Source organism: Gymnoscopelus braueri (assembly GCF_963280865.1).
Source record: "Gymnoscopelus braueri genome assembly, chromosome: 14".
NCBI lineage: Eukaryota > Metazoa > Chordata > Actinopteri > Myctophiformes > Myctophidae > Gymnoscopelus > Gymnoscopelus braueri.
In genome coordinates, this window is record NC_137619.1 from 17352222 (window position 1) to 17374205 (window position 21984).

At 42.1% G+C, this 21984-nt stretch overlaps 1 protein-coding gene across 1 annotated transcript in view; it reads right to left on the reverse strand.

Moving 5' to 3' along the window:
* The window catches only part of kndc1 (kinase non-catalytic C-lobe domain containing 1), a 78080-nt gene that overhangs the window by 30444 nt on the left and 25652 nt on the right, over nucleotides 1-21984 (reverse strand). Inside the window, exons 4-14 of the mRNA XM_080449946.1 lie at nucleotides 17911-18057; nucleotides 12015-12132; nucleotides 10491-11305; nucleotides 9154-9268; nucleotides 7922-7993; nucleotides 7628-7689; nucleotides 7337-7495; nucleotides 6329-6406; nucleotides 6090-6177; nucleotides 5475-5670; nucleotides 602-1338 (exon numbers count right to left, since the gene is read on the reverse strand). Of these exons, the coding sequence (XP_080306072.1) occupies nucleotides 602-1338; nucleotides 5475-5670; nucleotides 6090-6177; nucleotides 6329-6406; nucleotides 7337-7495; nucleotides 7628-7689; nucleotides 7922-7993; nucleotides 9154-9268; nucleotides 10491-11305; nucleotides 12015-12132; nucleotides 17911-18057 (2587 nt within the window). The remainder of the gene's footprint in view (nucleotides 1-601; nucleotides 1339-5474; nucleotides 5671-6089; nucleotides 6178-6328; nucleotides 6407-7336; nucleotides 7496-7627; nucleotides 7690-7921; nucleotides 7994-9153; nucleotides 9269-10490; nucleotides 11306-12014; nucleotides 12133-17910; nucleotides 18058-21984) is intronic.

Consider the following 21984-nt stretch of genomic DNA (forward strand, 5'->3'; position numbering starts at 1 on the left):
GGACATTTTCTATCCGTTGCATGCAGTTCCCTTGGCGCCCTTTGGCAGTATTTGATGAAAAAAGTTTTCCTCTGCTCCTCCTTCTCCAAAAGAAAAAGACGCACGTTGGTGCACGACGTCGCTTCCACCTAGTAGGTGGAAGTACTTGAGTAAATGTACTTTAGGGTGACCATATTCTGAATTCCCAAAAAGAGGACACTTCAAACATCTGCGCGTGCATGCGTTCCCAGCGCATGTGTTCATATATGATTATTTTACACTCAATAATCAAATTAACAGTCGGGATTTTGCAGTGTATCAAATCAAATCAACAAACAGAATGATGATATAAGACGGTTGGTTATATTGTAAGGATTTCGTTTTTCAAAGGCAATGGTTCTCGACTTGAGGTTGGGGGACCCCCAGAGGGGGTTCTAGCTGGTCCCCAGTTAAATGATTGATAGTTAGGAACCAAATGTACAATTTGTACACTCTCAGAGTTAAATTAACACATTTTACCGTGTAGATTGGGGTGTCAGGGATAAACATTAAATCAAATGGGTTTCATTGGACTAAAGCTTGTCAAACTGGGGGATGTTGCATTGTTGGTGAAGGTACATACCCATAGCCAGGTCCTCTGCTCCATCCTCCAAATAACCATCAAAGGCAAACTCTCCCCGGAGCAGGTCAATCACCTCTTGCAGGGCAGGGTGGACATTGGCTCTGTGGAGCTCTGAAGGGGAAGCGTCCTTACCCGCCTCTCTGGGATCACCTCCCCCACTGCGGGAGACGTGCACGGCGCGCTCTGGGTTTCCGTTGTAAGTGACAGAGCTACCGTTGGCAAAATAGGGAGGCGATCGCAAAAGCTGCTGCGTGGGACTCAAAGAAACAGTCACGCAGTTAACCGACAGGCCGTTGTTTCCCCCTGTGTGTGTGGTACAGCTTGTGATCAGGGGCAGATTCAGCTCTAGCCCGGGGATGGATTCTGGCGTCGTGATCTGGACCGGCACCAGGGTAAGGTGTCCGGTCGCGGGGTCCTGACGTAGCAGGTAATTGTTGACGAGACTGCGGCCATTGAGAGGGGCGGAGGATGACAGCGGAGGATGCGAAACGCCGGGGCCCTGCTTGGCTTCGTCAGGGGACGTGAGAGGAGGAGAGTTGACCAGTGTCCTGTCACTGCTAGAGGCTGTGGACGTGCTGGCGCTCGCAGCCCTGTGATTGGAGGGGAGGTCCGGCCGAACGGCGCGTAAATCTGTGTCAGTTGGTGTGAGCGTTGGGTCCTCAAAGTGCGCTGTGAAATCCAGGCCCGTTACCTGCATGCGTTGGCTGCCGCTGCTTCTTGCTAATTCATACACAGCCCTGTAAGACAATTGATTTGTTGACACTTAAAGGCATACTAGGTAACGTTTTCAACAAAACTAAAGTTAAATTGTATATCTTTTGTGAGTGGCAAAAGTTTCACAACACCCACTCCATGAATTTCACCCCCGGAAGCCTTTTATTTATATGTTTTCTATTGAACGTGTACGGGGGGGACTTTCCCGGGGAAATGACGTCATCTGGCCGGAAAACGGAGGTGGAAATGCACTGGTTTCCTGTTTGGCCAGGAACTACCGCAACGGTTTCCTGTTTGGCCAGGAACTATCGCGCTGATAACAAAAAGGAACCTCACGCTGATTTTAAGAGAATGTAGGATTGGAAGATCGAAAAAGAACAGAAAAAGAAAGCACAGCTCATGGTAACTAATGCTCCACTGGCTAAGAGAAACGATCCGTAGATAGTATAAAACAATTAAAAGATCGCTTTTTGAAACGCTTCCGGCTTCCGGTGAAAACGAATGGAATTCTGGGTAATCGAGGATTACGGAAATTGTATGCAGTGACGGTAGTGACCAGCAGAGGTTGCTAAAAATCGTTAGTTGTGAATTTGCATTGTACAACTTTAACTCAAGGTAGTACAGCGGATAAAAGCAATATTTTGGGAGAATCGTTCACTTGGTGATACAAGCGTGAAACTTGGTACAGATCATCTTTAGAGGTCATTTATCGATTTTTTTAATCGAGCCACTTGAAAATCAAAGATGGCGGCCATTTTTCAAGATGGCCGACATCTTAGTGGGCAGTTAAGTGATATGATGGTTTATTTGGTGATACAAGCATGAAAATTGGCATGAGCAGTCTCTGTGGGTCACTTGACAATAGGCCACCCACAGCTACTTGAAATTTCAAGATGGCGGCCATTTTTCAAGATGGCCAACACTTTAGTGGAGCAATTAAGTTATATAATGGTTTATTTGGTGATACAAGCATGAACATTGGCATGAGCAGTCTCTGTGGGTCACTTGACAATAGGCCACCCACAGCTACTTGAAATTTCAAGATGGCGGCCATTTTTCAAGATGGCCAACACTTTAGTGGAGCAATTAAGTTATATAATGGTTTATTTGGTGATACAAGCATTAAATTTGGCATGAGCAGTCTCTAAGGGTTGCTTGACAAGAAAACACTCCCAGCCACTTTACATTTCTATTTTCAAGATGGCCGCCCCCTGGATCCTCAAAAGATACATTTTCTCATAGAAATGTATGTTTTTTTTTCATTAAGGACGATTATACGATTATTATTATTATGCTAAAGAACAACTTTTAACACATCACAATATAGTTGTGTTGATTTGTTGATCATAGATAGATTAGATAAGAGTGAATATCTGCACTACCAGGGCACACTGGTGATATATCACTGCTGTTAAACTCAGAGTGGGGTTCAATGTCAGCTAATTGAAAGTTGGTATCCCAAATGCTGTCTAATTTACCCCAAAACAGTTAGATAGCCGCACCTGAATTGACAGGTTGTGCCAGCACGGGAGAGCCGAGCCAAGGTTAATGGGGTTTTAGTTAACCGGATGGTGTACAGATCGCTCAGGATTTAAATGGCATTGGATGAACGATCGAACTAAGTGTAGGGTTAAGGCACGAACTTAGTTGTATCCCATACATCAAAGTGCTTGGTAAAAGGTGGTAAAAGGATAAACCCTCGGCCTCTGCCTATGCTGCAGACATGGCAGAAGCCATCATAACAGTTGTGAAAACTAACTGGGACAGATGTTTAATTTGTCAGCAGGTCACCAAGGAAAAACTCATTCAGCCGAGTTTATTCAACAGAGAGCACGATCGTACTGGTTATGATACCATTGCAAGAAATGTTCCATTATTTCATAAGATCAATGCTCTGCCTATCTTACTTAGTCCAACCCGACTAGATGAAGGTGATGGCATAGAAAGCACATCGACAAGAAACAGAGCAAAATATAATTCAAGCTGTAAACTTAGGTTCAACAACACAGAGCTGGAAAGGGCCCAAAAGAGAGCATCTACATCTGCTGAAGACACTGAAGATACCAAAGATATCCATGTCAAGAGGCCAAGAAGATCTAATGTATGACCGGTCCAGCGATGTCACAACTGTGAACGAGGCCAGGCTTGATCTCTTTGCCAGAAAGCAAAGACAATATGACTTGATCCCACCAACTCAAGCAGCACTCAAAGAGCATGCCAAACATGCTTCTTATGAGGCTGGATACGTGTGGGGACAGGCATTGAAGCGACATCCACAAATGCCGAGCCCATCTGACTGGGGATGGGTGGAACAGGACGAGAAGTGGAAAGTCTTCTGGACTCCACTTCCACCTATTGCGGAGAGTTGTTGGGAGTTGACCAAATGTGGGTGCTCCAAGGCATGTACTGGAAGGTGTAACTGCTTCAGATATGGACTCAGTTTCACATGCCTATGTAGTTGCCCCTGCTAGAACCTATTTGCATGTTTATTTTGCCAGAGTTATTCCCTGTTGTCCTCTGTGTTTTCAAGTGGAGGCCTATGGCTCGGCTTCCCCTCGTCACATCGACGCATCATGTTTTACTTTTTATCTAGTCTATTACTGTGTAATTTTCAGTTGTTACTTTGTAACATTGCTTCCACTGCCTTCCACTGCCATATCTAACAGTGAAGCACATTTTCAGTTTAGTTCCTTAGTATCGTTTGTCATGGTTCCGTGGCTATTGCCATTCAGTATTAGCCATTACTCATAATTTTGGAGCACTGTCCGTTCAGCACCACAACTGTGCTTATCAGCACCACAACTGTGCTAATTTATTCATCTTATTTTTTGTATCCCCACCCCTTAGTATTTATTTGACACATGTAATGGCTGTTAGTTTAAAAAAAACAATATATATATATATATATATATATATATATATATATATATATATATATATATAACCTCCCTTGTGACTGTTACCTTGTCGTGGTAAGGGAGCTTGTTTAGGCCTACCTCAGTGAACCCTGAGAGCTATGCCGGTGGGAGGCAACTCCTGACAGGTCTTACCAAACTGGACAGGTCGTGGGCGAGGAGTCAGACAAAACACAGTCAAACAACCTCTCTTGACAGAGCTTTTTGAGGAACCCAATACATTTCTATGAGAAAAGGTATCATTTAAAGATTGACATCTTGAAATTTCAAGTGGCTGTGGGCGGTTTCTTGTCAAATGACCTTTTGAGACGGCTCATGGCAATTTTCATGCTTGTATCACCAACTAAATGATTTCTTAAGCTTAACTAGTCCACTAAGGTGGTGGCCATCTTGAAAAATGGCCGCCATCTTGACATTTCAAGTAGCTGTGGGTGGCTTATTGTCAAGTGACCCACAGAGACTGCTCATGCCAATTTTCATGCTTGTATCACCAAATGAACCATTATATAACTTAAATGCTCCAATAAAGTGTTGGCCATCTTGAAAAATGTCCGCCATCTTGAAATTTCAAGTAGCTGTGGGTGGCCTATTGTCAAGTGACCCACAGAGACTGCTCATGCCAATTTTCATGCTTGTATCACCAAATAAACCATCATATCACTTAACTGCCCACTAAGGTATCGGCCATCTTGAAAAATGGCCGCCATCTTGGATTTTTGAGTGGCTCGATTAAAAAAGTCAAAGAGTTGACCTAAAGGAATGTTCATGCCAATTTTCACGCTTGTATCACAAAGTGAACGATTGTTCCTACTATCCGCTCTACTAAGGGGGAAATTCAGGGTGTCACAGCAGTATAAAAACACACAAACTCAATATTATTATTTTTTTCAGCCCTCATTCATCCCTTATTCTTTTCTCACTTACTCTATAAGTGAAGTCTTTAGTTTGACTTAAGGTTACATTCTCTGCCTATTGTTTGTGAGTGTATGTGTAGGAAAAGCACTCTTTTAATTAGGATCATTATTATTATTATTATGAACCACTTAAACCCTATACTCAGTTGACCGGATTCCCAAGGGCTCTATACTAGGACACTTCCTCGTTTCTGTTGGGTTTAGAAAATAACCGATCTAAAAGCTACTAGCTATTCTGGGAAAATAGCTCCTAGAATAGGGATGCTAAAGGTTCAAGTGGTTAATTAAAGCACAAACTGACCATACAAGCTTTACATGAATACCACATACCCCTCAATGGCAGCCTCAGATAGTGGGGTCCCCTCCTCCCGTGAGTCCTCGTCCTTGGTCAGGACGATGGGGGTGAAGTGTGTGGCGATGGAAGTGAAGGCCTCTGGGAGTGCGAGTCCCTTTCTGACTGCGTAGCTGTGGGGAATAGGGCCAGGCATAGGAGCCAGACGGCTCTCAGTGGCCGTCGGCATAAAGCCTATACACACACAGTCACAACAATGGCAGTTACAATATCCATGATATTGTCTCATGCAATGTACACTAGTAAAGTTCACTGAACAAATAAATGGAGTTTAAGTGGTTAATTCCACTTCAGTAAATTTCAAGGGAGGTGTAGATTAAAAAATGGAAAAAGGTTTAAGAACCTTTTTAACCACTTAACCCTAGTGTCCTGATTTTGGGCAAATATTCACCTTTTTTCTTTCTTTCTTTCTTTCTTTTACCCCCAAAATAGTGGAAATAGCAGCTCTTCAAGCTCACAACACATTGCGATGCGCCATGTTGTGAGTTTGCAGATCAGCTATTTTAACCCAATTAGCTGTAAACGTCACCATAAAAATTTTTTTTTTTACTTTCAGTATTGCATGAGGGTCTTTATGAGTTGATCCTTCTTACCACCATTGATATGTGCCGATTCCTCAAATGGCCTCTGCTCAGTGTCCAGTCCATTCTCCTCATCTACATCAGTGCATCTGGACAGTGGCTAAAAGTAAAGGCAGATCAGCTGTCTGTCCCAACAGTCCCTCCAGGATGCCATTACACCACTGCATAAGTTAACTCAACCTTATCATTACCAATATTAGTAATAATAGTAGGTAGCAACAGTAGGTATAGCACATTTTGAGGAGGCTTACCTGGTGAACTCTATTGATGAGTTTGACCCATAAAGTATCAGCATTGGTCCCTTGACGTGATAAGTAATCACCACAGATCTACAGCATAAAGACGCCAAAACACAATGTACACTTCACACATGATCACACACATAGACACCTCTCCTTTCATGTTTAATTTTGTACCCAAATAAGGATTTTGTTCCAAAATGAGAGCCATAGTTTGTAATAATTTAGGATACTTAAGATATAGCCCGCAATCCAAATGAATTATTGTCTCCGCCAGGCCGAAAGGCATGGCGAGAGAGAATGTTTTGCACCCTGTCTGTCCGTCCGTCCGTCCGTCCGTCCGTCCGTCAGCAGCTAATCTCCGGCACCGTTGACCCGGTCGTCATGCCCGGCACGTCATGCAAATCGGTACACAGTATCTCTATAGTCATGTGATCAACACGGATCTGTCCGATTTCCCATATTCCATCCTCATTGGCTAAGGTTGGCTTCCAAAGTTTGCAGGATTGGTACGTTTTGAACAAAATGCCTCAAATCATGATCGCAGTGTGCGATTTCCGTGAAATTTCATACGCACATTCCCACTAGGCCGAGGAAGAAATGCCACCCTTTTCACATTGGCCTGTTATAGCGCCACCAGCAGGTCTAATTTAGCAAAACAAATTTTTGGAACAAAATGCCTAAAATCATGAATGCAGAGTCAGATTGCCGTGAAAGACCCAAGAATAATTGGCACCCTTTTCACATTGGCCTATTATAGCGCCACCAGGAGGCCACAATAATGTAACTGACCTGTGCTCCGAGGAGCACTTTTCTAGTTTATTTATGAGACGGGGTTGCTCATATTATAGAACAACAAATGTACATGTTGCATTTTGGAAAGGAAAATATCTGTTCAAGTCATGCTATCCAGATCACTGTGCAGAACAGCACAGGAGAACATGCACACGCCTGTGAAGTGTAAAGACTAGTGCAAAGTTAGATTACACAAACACGTGAAGAGTGGCGAACAGATGCTACCTTCTTAGCCATAACAATGGAAGGTCTCTCGATGGGTGTTCTCTTCGCCATCTCGAGCAGTAGTCTCTTCAGTTTACGAGGCATGGCCAGCTTTTGATGAGGTGATAAACTGAACTTGGCCGTGGCCCAAAGAATAGCGGCCACTGCGTACACACAAGCCTGGACCGACACAGACAAACAGGAAGAGAAACAAGCTCTCATTAAAACAAAAAAGAACACTCAATACCAATTGTCACCAGATTATCGGAATGACATTTTATAAATAAATGCCAGGAGTTGAGTTTGATGAACCTTTTCTGTTAGGATTCCATGTTCTTGATATTCAGGAGCCAGATAAAATGCATCACGGGAGCCTGCAATAAATACAATAAATTATTGAGGGCAACAACTTTGAATCTTCTGTTACAATAACAAGATTGCTTTTGCCGAACTCTAGCCTGTCATAAAGAAAATAATTTCATATTACATAAACATAAGCTGAGCACTGAAGACAAACAACATTGTTGTACTTCAATGTTGTAAAGGAAGACCTCAGACGGTGGTAAATAATACATAGTACATAAGAGTATGCAAGAAAGACTCTACCTATATTTTTGGGTTTCAAGAAAAGAACTTCTCCTTCGCAACCAACATACACTGTGTCGAGGCAAAGATAGGCTGTTAGAAAAGAGAGAGGATGGTGTTAAACCAAACATGAACTCCCTTTCTCCATCGTAAGAGAGAAAGAAAGATAGATAAATACATGAGTAATATGGTAAATAAAAATAAAATGGAATATAGTGAAAATAAATATATTAACTCTTTAACTGCCAGAGTGTATACATAAAAAAAAAACTCACCCACTGCCAGTTATTTTGCGATTTTCTTACCATTTCAAGTAGTCACAGAATATTTATCTTTAGTATGATCGATCCCCTGATGGGTTGCTAATCACGGGAGGGTTTCACTATGCTTCCGCAAAAATAAAATAAAAATCTCATCACGACCTCCCATTAGCTTGTTATGCAGCGTTTAAAAATAGCATGTTTCGGCAAAAAAAAGAGAACTACACAGGAGCCGAGATACAGCATTTTTAAGTAATAAATTCACCAGGAAGTGAATGGAGCAGTAAATCTTCGGATCGCGTTATCTCTGGTTCTGTGTGAAAAAAAACTATAAAAAATTAAATAAATAAAACTCGTAGTTGGCAGGCTGAGCCAAAGCAGAATTTGATGAATTAACACATTGGGTGCCAGAGGTTTATTAAAATATTATACGTTGAGTGCCTGCATTTCTTCCATCCACTTGCGTTATACGTTTCGTGCTGTAGAAGCCCCGACGCGGAAGTGCATGTAAACAAAGCGTGCGTGCGAGACGGCGGAGGGTCCCGACTAACGCCTGGAACAATAATATTTCCAACGCGATCCTCCATTGCAGCGTGATCGCCGATCGAAAACGGCTCGTTTCCACCACGTTAAAAATAAATGGAGATATTAAGCTTTTAGTCAAGGAGATAACATTGAAAACGCCGACCGGAAGGATTTTTGACATGGAGCCAGATCCAGCCTCTTCTTCTCAGAAACTCCTTGGGTGATGTCAAAGTTTCGTTTTAGCGCCCCACGCGGGCCACTCGTATAAAAATAGAATTGGGTCAAAAACGGTCCGGACCGTTTTCGGCACTTCTCGTTTGGATCCTCAAAAAACGGTCCGGACCGTTTATGGCACTCGATGTGTTAACTCGTCCATGGCAGGCAATGAGTTAATATATTTAGTCTTGGTTCTGCAATAGGAAATGATGATCTAGTTGGTTTCATTCAGCAGGAGGTACTGGTACTCACTTGGGAAGTCGATATAGGTCTGCAGTGTGGCGAGGCAAGTGTGACACAAAGCCCACAGCTCGTTCACCGTCAGCCTGCGTCCAGACAGCACGAGCAGCTCTCTGAGAGAGATCCACTGGATGGAACACAGACGAGAAGGAACATAAGCACAAAGAGAGGTAAACCTGTGCACTAAATTGCTCCATTGACATTTTGTAAGCTTAAAGTTGACGAAGAACATGATTGAAATCCAACCCTCGGTAATAAAGTCAGGGTTCTTCTAATTCGAATTCTGTTTTTGTGCAAGTTTTTTTGTGCAATCTGAAGTTTTAACCCTTTAAGACCTGAGGCAATTCTTAAAAATGTTTTCTAAATCCTAACAGATTTTTGAAAAAAATCTGAAAGATATTTTTTCACGATTTTTCAAAAATAGCAGATCTACAAGCTCATAGCGCGGCACTCGGTGCCGCGCTATGAGCTTGTATATCTGCTATTTTTGAATAGCCAAATAAATCTAAAGTGACACAGATGCGTTCCAGGTATTAATGGGTTAATACTTTTCCAGTTTGTTTATATTCTTTGTTTGTATTCCATTGTTGCACTCTGGGAGCTTGCATTCACAACATGCTTTCAACACAGAAACAAACACTCCCAATCATAACCACTTTAACCCTGACATCCCTATTTTGGATTTATAGGCTAGATATTATAGCTCAATATTTTCGAAAAATATCAAAACATTTTCATAACCTGACATTATTTTCGGAATTTTCCAAAAATGTTGAAAATAGCAGATCTATAAGCTCACACACTGTGAGCTTGTAGATAGGCATTCTTTTTGCTATTCATCGTATGATTAACCCTTTAAGACCTGGAACTGTGTCATTTTTAGATTTGAGCTAAAAAGCATTATTGTACACTTTGGCTATTCAAAAATAGCAGATATACAAGCTCATAGCGCGGCACCGAGTGCCGCGCTATGAACTTGTAGATCTGCTATTTTTGAAAAATCGTGAAAATGTGTGAAAATATTTGAATATAAATATTTTTAAAGCGAACATTTTTAACTCAAATCGTTGCTTCTGGGGGTCCCTGGAACAATATATTTTGGTGGGGGTCCGCGGCCAAATACATATCATTTTGGGGGTCCTTGACATGAAAAAGATTGAGCACCACTGATATAGAAACATAGGTTTTTCAGAAAACTGTTGAGATTTAGGAGACATGTAGAATCGGCTTCAGGTCTCAATGGGTTAAGTATATAGTGGTTCAAATAACTCTGTGTGCATCTGCTTCAATTGAAAAAAAAAGCAAAAACTAAAAAAAAGCGAAATAATAATAACAGTGGAGCACTGAACCTCGTCCTGAGACTCTTCGTTGAGGCACAGCATGCTTTTGGTCATGTGGTTGTTGAGACTGCAGAGGCTGTTGCTCAACGAACCCCGGTCATCGGCGCAGTCGTGTTCCACCTCCTGGTCTCGACAGGAAGTGCAGGGGGACGCCGAGTCCGAGGCGGATCGGTCTTCACTTTCGCCGCTACACATCCTGTTAGTTTCTGGTTCTCCTCTACATCCAGACTCCTCGGCATCCTCCTCCTCCTTCCCTCGCCATTCGTCGGTGTCCGGCAGAACGCTCAGGCAGTCGTGGGGGGTTCTGCCGTTGTTGTCGTCGTAGGAATCGCAGGACACCCCCCGGGTGAACCTCCGAAGACTTTCGTCCCACACGGCCGCGGACTCGCGCGAAGCCGAGCGTTCGTCCGCCCCTATCTCCGTGAGGTCGGTCACGTGCACGCTGATGTCGTGCACGGACGACGGGGGATTGTTGGAGTCCGGGACGGACCGGGAGCGATTCAAGACGCCCCTCGCCCCCCTGGCCAACTGGGCGTGTCTCCTCACCGGGGAGCTGGTCTGGGACCGGTAGTCCAACTCGTCTCCGAGGACCACGTCGTCTCCTCCTTCACCACCATCATCGTCCATGTCCTCGGCCCAGAGAGAGGAGTCCCAGGCCCCGCATATGTGCTGCCGGGAGGAGAGGCCGTTTTTTGCATTGGTGGCGTTATCCGCGACGCCCGGGTCGTCGCCGGCGACGCTGTCCGATGAGTTCGTTCGGTTTAGCGGGATGCATCTGGTTTTGGGATGCTGCCATCTCGCCTCCCATGAGCCTTCCTTTCCATCTGTGCTTATAAACACGGAGAATAATTAGCGCCACGAGACATCACAGCAGAGTGCTAATGCAGTGCCATGTTTTAACCCATTAACCCATTAAGACCTGAGGCGATTCTTTAAAAAAAATCTAAATCCTAACAGTTTTTGGAAAAAAATCTAAACATTTTTTTTTTCACGATTTTTCAAAAATAGCAGATCTACAAGTTCATAGCGCGGCACTCGGTGCCGCGCTATGAGCTTGTATATCTGCTATTTTTGAATAGCCAAAGACATCTAAAGTGACACAGATGCGTTCCAGGTATTAATGGGTTAAGACCTGGGACGCATGTGTCATTTTTAGATTTGAGCTAAAAAAGCATTATTTTACACTTTGGGCTATTCAAAAATAGCAGATCTACGAGCTCGTAGATCTGCTATTTTTGAAAAATCGTGAAAATGCGTGCACATCTTTGAATATATATATTTTTTAAAGCGAACATTTGTAACTCAAATCTTTGCTTCTGGGGGGTCCCTGGAACAAAACATTTTGAGATGGGGGTCGGCGGCCAAATGCATATAATTCTGGGGGTCCTTGACATGAAAAAGTTTGAGCACCACTGATATAGAAACATACGTTTTTTTTTCAGAATACTGTTGGGATTTAGAAGACATTTGTAGAATCGGAACCTCAGGCCTCAATGGGTTAACCAGACAGAGATGTATACATTATGAGCCGACCTTGAAAGGCTGCGACGGATTCGAGTGAGAGTACCCGTCTTCCGAGAGAGGAGAGTTTGCGGCACACAGCTACAGAGGAAGTGTGAGACAGCCTTGCTTCTGCCAGGGAGAGGACGTCCTGTGGGGATAGTAAAATGTTAAAACAAGGGACCATCATTGTGTTTTACAAGGCAGAACGGTCCAACTTTGATACAGTGTCATACTTAGAAGTTCTCGCTTTTTATTGCGAGAGCTTCGGGTTTCTCAGATTAACTGTGTGTGTGTGTGTGTGTGTGTGTTGGATAGACATCAACTGAGCAAGACAACTAGGGAAACAAATTATAACAAAAGTTATGGTCAACTGCTCCTGACCAATAGCCTTGCACTGACATCGCATCTCCACTTGGTGGTGCCCCAGAGCGCTTCATGGGAAACAGCTGAGCAGTAACTTAATAAAAAGCCAATTAGCTTTATCTAATGGTCAGGAGGGAACAATAGCATTTTATTACTACACCAAATATCATTACCGGAACCATCATTTACTTATCCTAAAGGATTGCTGCAACATTAGTGTGTGTGTGTGTGTGTGTGTGTGTGTGTGTGTGTGTGTGTGTGTGTGTGTGTGTGTGTCTGACCCATAATCTTTCTCCGGTGTTGGTAATATGGCAGACTGAAGTGTATGACCAATGTTAACTGTGAATAAGTTCACGCGCATTTGTTGTTTATATCCTGAACTTGGATTCAAGCACTGAGACACATGTTGTTTCGAGTGTGCGGGACAAAAGCAACTGAAAAATATTTGTGCCCTTGTAATGTATTTTATAAATGTGGACTCAAATACAGAAATTGAAATGTGTGTGTGTGTGTGTGTGTGTGTTTATGTATATCTGGCTACATGTATGTATGTATGTATGTATGTATGTATGTATGTATGTATGTATGTATGTATGTATGTATAGTATATATAAATATAACTCTAAAGGTCTCAACACACCTAACTTTGTTGTCCAGACTACTACAGACTATCAGTGGGTTGAAAGGCGTGAAAACATTGCTGAATGCACCTCTCTCCACACCGCATGGACAAACAAACACATGAACATGTGCATGCTTAAATCATTTGAGAAATGATGAAGATAACCACTGCGCCGCAGGGTGCTTAGGAGGACATGGTCACAAGGTTATCTGTATTTAGACTATTTGGGTTTATCATATCTTTCTTATTTAATGTTAATTAACCCATTAAAACCGGGAACGCATCTGTGTAACCACTTTAATTTAACCATTCTTTTATACTTTGGGCTATTCAAAAATTGCCCCAGAAAGTAGATCTGCTATTTTTGAAAAATCTTGAAAATTTGTGCAAATCTTTGAATATATATATATTTTTTTTTAAAGCGAACATTTTTAACTCAAATCTTTGCGGGGGGGGGGGGGGGGGTCCGTGGAACAAAATATTTTCAGATAGGGGGTCCGCGGCCAAATACATATCATTTTGGGAGGTCCTTGACATGAAAAAGTATCATAAGTAAGCAACATAAGTAAAAAAAAAAAAAGACATTAGTAGAATCCAATAAGATTTGAGTTACAAATGTTCGTTTTAAAAAAATATATATATTCAAAGATTTGCACAAATGTTCATGATTTTTCAAAAAATAGCAGACCTACAAGCTCTATGAGCTTGTAGATCTGCTATTTTTTAATAGCCAAAGGAATCTAAAAATGAGACGCAGATGCGTTCCCGGTCTTAATGGGTTAAAACAATAAACACTGCGTGCCTGTAGCAAGCGGCAGCGCAATGGGCACACAGCCAAATCATTTTGCTTCAACTAATGATTATATTATAATAATAATTAGCGAGAATGATTAGAAAGAAATGGCACAACAGCCTGCCATTTCTGCATTTCTGTTCCGAGTAGCCTACTGGAGGATACTCACCGCACGAGCCTTGCGCATCCACAAAGTAATCCAACGTATCATCACAAGCATCGTCATCATTTTAAATTGATAAAATAGCCAATCTATCCTCCCTGTATATCCATTGTCCCATGAAATAGTTGGAGAATGCCACCAGCTAAAGAAAAGCAGGAGAAAGTGCTTATGATATTGGTGTAAGTTAAAGATACGGCTTAGTTTTGATTCCGAGAAACACACGAGTCACACACGAGCGCGTGCGTGCACACAGTCCAACACTTTGTGCCTGAATTTTGAGCACACATGGAGCTGTAGCGATATACCATGGCTATGCGCTGTATTCAGACAAAATTTATTTACGCAAGCACTACCTCTGTATTGCATTTGAGAAAGGGTCCTCGCTGCCCCTCCTAGCAAGGCTAAGCAGCCAACCAGAGAGCTCTAACCCCCTCTCTACCAACCCGCTGCTATCCGACGGTCAAAACCGCCCAAGCTTGCTGGGTCGGCTTTCGACACCTCACTACAAGGTTCGACCCGACACGACGGTGTACACACCGCCTATTCAACAACACATTTTGGCCAAAGATGTGTTGGGGCAGGGGTCATCAATGTGTCCGTACACGGACAAACGTGTCCGTGGCAAGACTTGTCCGCGTCCGCTGCAAATCTTTGATTAAAAAAATGTATTACTAGAGCCAGTATACAGTGGCTGACTTGCCAGTCTCCAGGTTTTCTTCAGAATTGATAGGACACATATTTAATTAATGCAGAAATACCAGTGGTGTAAAGTAACAAAGTACAAGTACTTACAATACTTGTATACTTTATTTGAGTTTGTAGCCTATTCAACCTTCACTGTAACTTCAATACATTTAAAATATGAAAATGATTATTTTACTCTTCTATCATTGGACACCTTGTTACTGAAACCAATATAATTGCAAGTCTCTCATCATCTAGATATTGGATTATCCACACTGTTCATATTCACAACAGGCACTCTCATCAAGACAAGATGCCTGCTGTCCATTGTTGTATGCTGGTGATGTATAAAATTAGCCTGGTAAACCCCCCCTCCCTCCGGAAATCTCATTTGCATTTGGTTTCAGGAAGGAGGGTCTGGGATTGCTCACAGAGTAAAGCTGCCCGAACTGCTGCGCATTCGAACCAATCAGCGGCTGCTAGGGGCGGGATCATCCAATCACCTGCCTAGTAGCTTGAAAAAATGAAACTCCGTCTGTCATCGATTCTGCGCCCGGAGTCTCAGATGCAAGTACGCTGTGAAGCAAAATGTGTGTCGCAAGCTTCTTCCATTTGACGGAGTGAGGTTAGTATAAAATAGGTTTAAAGTGGTTACACTGATTTTGATGCTATTAAGCAGTTTTGCTGGGGACCCCCTGGAACCCACTCAAGGACCCCTGGGGGTCCCCAGACCCCACTTTGAGAACCAAACAAAAAAAAATCTTCCATGCCAATGAATGACCTGACTTTAACTTAGTTTAATAGGATAAGAGCTGGGTTTCCGAAATGTCCTTTGACATTAACACATAAAGACACTGCCAGACAGGTATTCAAATCTTATTAAACCAGGTACCAAACAGTGGCGGATGTGCCTAATGACTTAGATATTATAATGACTGGTGGAACATGACAATTGTTCTCGCTGTCTCTGATTGTCTTTAATGCTTTGAAAGGTTCTCAAAGCCATCAGTTCAATTTAGAAAGAAGAAGAAAGTGAGGCAGAAATTAGACATAAGTACAGAGATGGCCATGGAAATAATAATAATAAACGTGACTTTTAAAGCAATTTTTGAAACTGGGTTACATATTGCTCCATCTACGCCTTCCCTCACAGCTTTCCTACTTAATATCTTAACTCATTGAGTGCCATTCACATGTTTCACGTGTTTTACCGCTATGGTGCAACGTGCCAATCACGTGTTTCACGTGTTTTTGAAAAAGGAAAGTAAAAAAAAACCCCCAAAAAAACAAGATATCATCATCTGAAGATTTGCAGCTCCATCCACTCCTTGTTTAACTTATAACTGAAAAAGGCTCCATCTCGCTTCCAAAGCACTTTTTTTTTACTTTTTTTTACTAAAAAAGAAAAAAAAAACGCACTGGCCAGAAATAGCCAGAAATTATTCTGGCACTCAGTGAGTTAATAAAATAAAATAAACTACTAGGAATGAGGACTAATCACTCTCCCTCTTTAAAAACACAGCATGTGTTCTCCATCGTGTCTACTGGACTAGTACACTGTACATTTAGGCCTGTGTTTCTGGTAATATCATTGACCACTAATATTGTATGTCCATGGCAAACACTTCGTTTGTTGAAAATGTCCATCACAAGCCGGCATGTTGATGACCCCTGGTTGGGGGGCTTTAAGGGCGGCAATGTCGCTTGTCTGTCAACCACTTCCCAAGCAACATATCTTCAAAACTACTCGCAGGATTGCTGTGCACTTTCTGATTTTGGTGACCCCATAGCCTTTCCTCTAATACCACCCAAAGCTTAGCTCTTAGCTTACCCAACGCCCACTCAATACTGGCACTAATAATATCCTTAAATCTTCCCTTTCTATATTTTGTGGTCGAGGTGGAAACCTTGTGTGTCAAAATCGTTCCTTTTTCTAAAACAGTGAAAAGAGCAGATCTACAAGATTGTATATCTGCTTTTTTTCACTGTGTCTTGTATGATGAAGTAGGGCATTCATTTACAAAAATAACTAAAACGTCAAAATATGGAGATACAAGGTTTCTGCCTGACTGCAACAATATATTATTAGGCCCACTAGTGAGAGCGCGGTGCACTAAGGATGACAATGCCGGTCGGTTTGCAGCATCTATGGCCCGGTTTGGTGAGGCTAGCCAGGCTTTCCTCATTATGTACATTTTGACTCTCTGTCAGAGATAAATTGTCTATTTTGCACATGTCATTATAGGCAAAGATTTGAAAACATTTCAACAAATTGTGAAAGACATTTCATACACTTTCACAAGAAGTTAAAAGAAAGCAAGAATAGCAGATCTACAAGCTGTAGACGTCACTGTTGTATGACAAAGTATAAAATAGGTCATAAGTGGTTAGAAACTCAGGACTCTACTGTGCACAATACACAGGGAGTCAGTGTTGCCAGCTTTTGCGAGAGAAACCAGCAACCAGGTCAATGAAAACAAGCCCGAAAGAAGCGACAAGACCACATATGAGCATCGGATATTTGAAAGTAGCCGCTCGCCTGAGGTCGACGCGGCGCGTTGTGAGCTTGTAGATCTGATATTTTCTAAAAGAATCTTGGAGGAAAAAAGTGAAACATCTTGAATATTTTTGGAAACATTTTAACAACACAAATCTGGTACAGGGGTCACAAAATACTTGTAGATGGCGGGTCCGTGGACAAATACATATTAATTTGGGGGTCCTTGACAATGAAAATGTTTGAGACCCACTGGTTTAAACAACAAATAAACAACTACACTAACAACTTTAGAAACAAGCCCCCCCAAAAAACGCAACTACGCAATATTTACAAGCGACATAACCCATTAACAATGTCCTCTTTAAATCCTAACAGTTTTCTGAAAAAAATATGTTTCTGTGTCAGTGGTTCTCAATCTTTTTCATGACAAGAACCCCCAACATTATATGTATTTTCAAATATGTTGTTCGAGGGACCCCCAGAAGCAAAGATTTGAGTTAAAGATGTTGATTTGATGTTAAAAAATATGTATATTCAAAGATTTGCACAAATGTTCACGATTTCTCAAAAATAGCAGATCTACAAGTTCATAGCGCGGCACTCGGTGCCACGCTAAGAGCTTGTATATCTGCTATTTTTGAATAGCCAAATAGTGTAAAATAATGTTTTTTTAGCGTTCCCTTCCCGGTCTTAATGGGTTAACAGAAAAACAAGCCCCAAAGTCGCTTCTAATAAGTGGACATGGCAACACTGACCTTAGTGTGTGTAAACTGCAGTGCAGCAGTGCTTGCTTGGGTATACCTGTGGGAGAGGCCTGTCCTCGGGTTTCTCCTGTTGCATCTGCTCCAGCAGCCTCCGGGCCTCCTCCCCCAGCTCCGCCTGCAGCTCTGGCTCGATGACAAAGTCTAACGCGGCTGACAGGGTGCAGCCCAGAGAGTACATGTGGCCCTGAAGCAAAGCGAGAGAGAGAAAGATACACGCATAAGCGACCTCAGGCGAACCCAGAGCATCAAAAGGTGGAGATCATCTGCTGTCAAACAGGGTTTGTTTGTGTTGAATTAACCCCTTAAAACCGGGAACACATCATTGGCCAGGTTTCCCAAACGAATTTGGGCTCATGCGCAGCCTAGAAGCTGCGTAAGAGCCTCCACGCACCTGCGCAGTAGCAACCCCGCCACGCACTGTCTTCGTTAGTAGCAGCTGTGTGTGCCCAACGTGCCATCTAAACTGGCTTCAGGAAGCACCATCGTCGTAGGTTCTCATTACGTGTGTGCTAAAACTACATTCGCGAGACAGCATAGACGTAAAGACCTCCTGGACGAAGTCTACGTAAAGCCTACGTAAACTACGTAGGGCTGTCATACGCTACACTGCAGTTTAAACACCCTTTGCGAAAGTGAAATGGATCATAAAAATACCAGAGCCAACTGTCAGATGTCCTGAAGCAGTCCACTCCAAATACAACTTTTGAATAATATATTTATGAATGAAATTACAGTGGTGAGTTGACATCTGCAAGGTAAATAAAACACTAAAGTGTCCCCATTATGCAAGTAAATTAAATATACTTAAAATACCAAAAGTAAAGGTATGCAGAATGTCCCATTTCCCAAATTTAATATGTATTAAAATCTTTTGAAAATAGCAGATCTACAAGCTTGTGAAGCGTTGTGAGCTTGTAGATCTGCTATTTTCAAAAGATTTTTTAACCATTCATAAAAATGGCGAGCGCAACAGCTGTCACTTTGTGAGAGGAACTGGGGACTTTCATCATAACGTTTAACTATAAAACTTCGAAATTTAGGAAACATGTTTAGCTCAGCATCATTTATATACCTTTAGTTAACTTGCCATATGCTTAATATTTTTATCAGACGATCGGATCATCCGTGAGAGTACAATTTGTAAACTTCGGGTTCATGCATAAAGGACTAAGCAGCGTAGCCCTGGTTCAGAGCGTTAGTGTGTTCCCTCTAACGCCCTGGAAGACCCCTCGCTCTGCGCTTGTACAAGGAATTCCGCTGCCCTGCGAGTGCTCAAGAGTAGTAAAAATAAACAAAACCATTTCGCTACTCACCAAAGCAAAGGCTGTTTTGTGTTGTTGAAAGTCTATTCTCGGAGGTGGGAAGCCTCTCAGCACCCCAACTACTCTGTAAAATACACTTTTTGGGCAGCAAATAAAATATGTCAGAGAGACGGAAATTATTTTTATTTACTCCACAGTGCCCTCTACAGATCTGTAGGATTGAACTTACCATTAACCAAAATCTGTAGAGGGCACTGTGGAGTAAATAAAAATAATTTCCGTCTCGCTGACATATTTTATTTGCTGCCCAAAAAGTGTATTTTACAGAGTAGGTGGGGTGCTGAGAGGCTTCCCACCTCCGAGAATAGACTTTCAACAACACAAAACGAGAAAGGGCGTGCAAAAGACCTGGCTATCGAGCTCAGGCTTATTAGCATGACTGGTAACGTGTCGTGCTGGCGAGTGGGAGTTTCGGGTTCAATCCCAGCTCACTGCCTCCCTATATATGCATGGATCCGGTGTTTATAAATTCTAGCAAATTCCGATCATCTCATAAGAGGTGACAGAGCCAACTGTCAGATGTCCTGAAGCAGTCCACTCTAAATACAACGTTTGAATATATTTATGCATTAAATTACATCTACAAGCTTAAGAGGCGTTGTGAGCTTGCAATCTGCTATTTTAAAACATATATTTATACATATTAAACTTGGGAAATGGGACATTCTGCGTCCTTTTTTAAAAATATATATTTAGGGGCTTTTTTGCCTTTATTTGGACAGGACAATAGACTGACAGGAAAAGGGGAGAGAGACACAGTAAAAGTCGTCGGTACTAGAGTTGAACCCGCGACAGCTATCTTGGTGGATTCCCAAATTGTGTGACATGCGCCTAGACCGCTAGGCTAGTGGACGACCCATACTGAACTCTGTTACTTTTGGTAATTTTTTTTTTAATACATTTATATCTTGCAGACGTCAGCTGTCACTTTGTGAGGGGAACTGGGGTCTTACGTCCTTTAGTTAACTTGGCTTGCTTAATATTTTTATCAGATGATCAGATCAGAGATCATTCGTGAGAGTACAGTACAATTTGTAAACTTCGGGTTCATGCATAGAGGACGCTCACCCTACCCCAAAAAAAAAAGATCTGCAAGCTGTCGTTACGCACCGGCCCGGCCGATATATATATATATATATATATATATATATATATATATATATATATATATATAAATTAAATGTGTGTGTGTGTGTGTGTGTGTGTGTGTGTGTGTGTGTGTGTGTGTGTGTGTGTGTGTGTGTGTGTGTGTGTGTGTGTGGTCGGTCGGTCGGTCGGTCTTTTCATGGATCTATTTCGCTACGATGGGTGTTACTACCGCCCCAGGGCGCTAGTAACAAACTGCTTCGTAGGACAGCACTGCAGGGCTACGCCTCTCGCAGAAGTAGGAGGAGAGTAGGATACGCCATTCTGTCTCCCAAATGTAGTTTTAGCAGACACGTAACGCGTGGACGTGGGAACCCATAGCACGTTGGGCACAACCAGCTGCTACTAATCAGGGTTGCCAGATCTGATGGACAGTTTCCAGCTCAAGCACAACTTAAAACCAGCCCAATTCAATAAACAGCCCTCCTTAATTCGGTTATTTCTTTAATTATGCGTAGTCTGGTGACATGATCGAGGCTAATAATAACCCGCCAAATATGTTAATTTTAAATTTTAATTTGATTTAATTTAATAATTACATTTGGGCTTGTTTTTAACTTAACAAGCCCAAATTTGATGTGCCCGTCCAAGGCTATTTATTCCAGCCCAATGAGTTTTAAAATAGCCCAATCTGGCAACACTGCTACTAATTAGGGTTCACCGAGTCTCAGCTGTGTAGGAGGCTCTTACGCTGCGGAGGCAACGCATGACCTGAAATCTACGTGCCTGCTAGGGTACTGCGCAGAATGTGTGGACACACGTAAGACCCGTCGTAGAACCTGCGCAGATGCTCAACGCAGCATCTCTACGAATCTCTTTGGGAAACGTGGCCATTGTCATTTTAGGTTTCTTTGGCCATTCAAAATTGGCTGAAATACAAGCTCGTAGCGCAGCACCGAGTGCCACGCTACGAGCTTGTAGATCTGCTATTTTTTGGAGAAAAATTTATCTTGAAAATGTGTGCAAATCTTTGTATATACGTACTGTATATACATTTTAACTCAAATCTTTGCTTCTGGTGGTGGGAGGGTCCACGGACAAATACATATCATTTTGGGTGGTCCTTGAAATGAAAAAAGTTTTTTTTTTTTTTACTCTCTCAGTGCCAATTAAATAAAAAAATTATTGCGAACTTTGCCAGATTTTGTTTTTTGTTTTTTCAAAGAAAATAAAAAGTGCTTAGGAAGCGAGATACAGCCTTTTTCAGTTTTAGGTTAAACAAAGAGTGGATGGAGCTGCAAATCTTCAGATAATGATATCTTGGGTTCTGAACACTTTTTAAAAAAATAAATAAAAAAAGATTTTTTTTATTTATTATTATCATTATTTTTAAACTCGGGATTTCTCGTTCTGGCACTGAGGGTATAACCCAAAAACTCGGGATAACTCGGGGTCTGGCACTGAGAGAGTTAAACTGTTAGGATTTAGAAGACATTTGTAGAAAATAGATTCGAGTTCAAAATCTATATACGTATATACAAAGATTTGCACAAACTTTCACGATTTTTTCACACACAAAATAGCAGATCTACAAGCTCGTAGTACGAGCTTGTAGATCTGCTATTTTTGAATAGCCAAAGAGATCTGAAATGACACAGATGCGTTCCCGGATTGAGTGGGTTAAGATCCTTCTTTGATGTCAA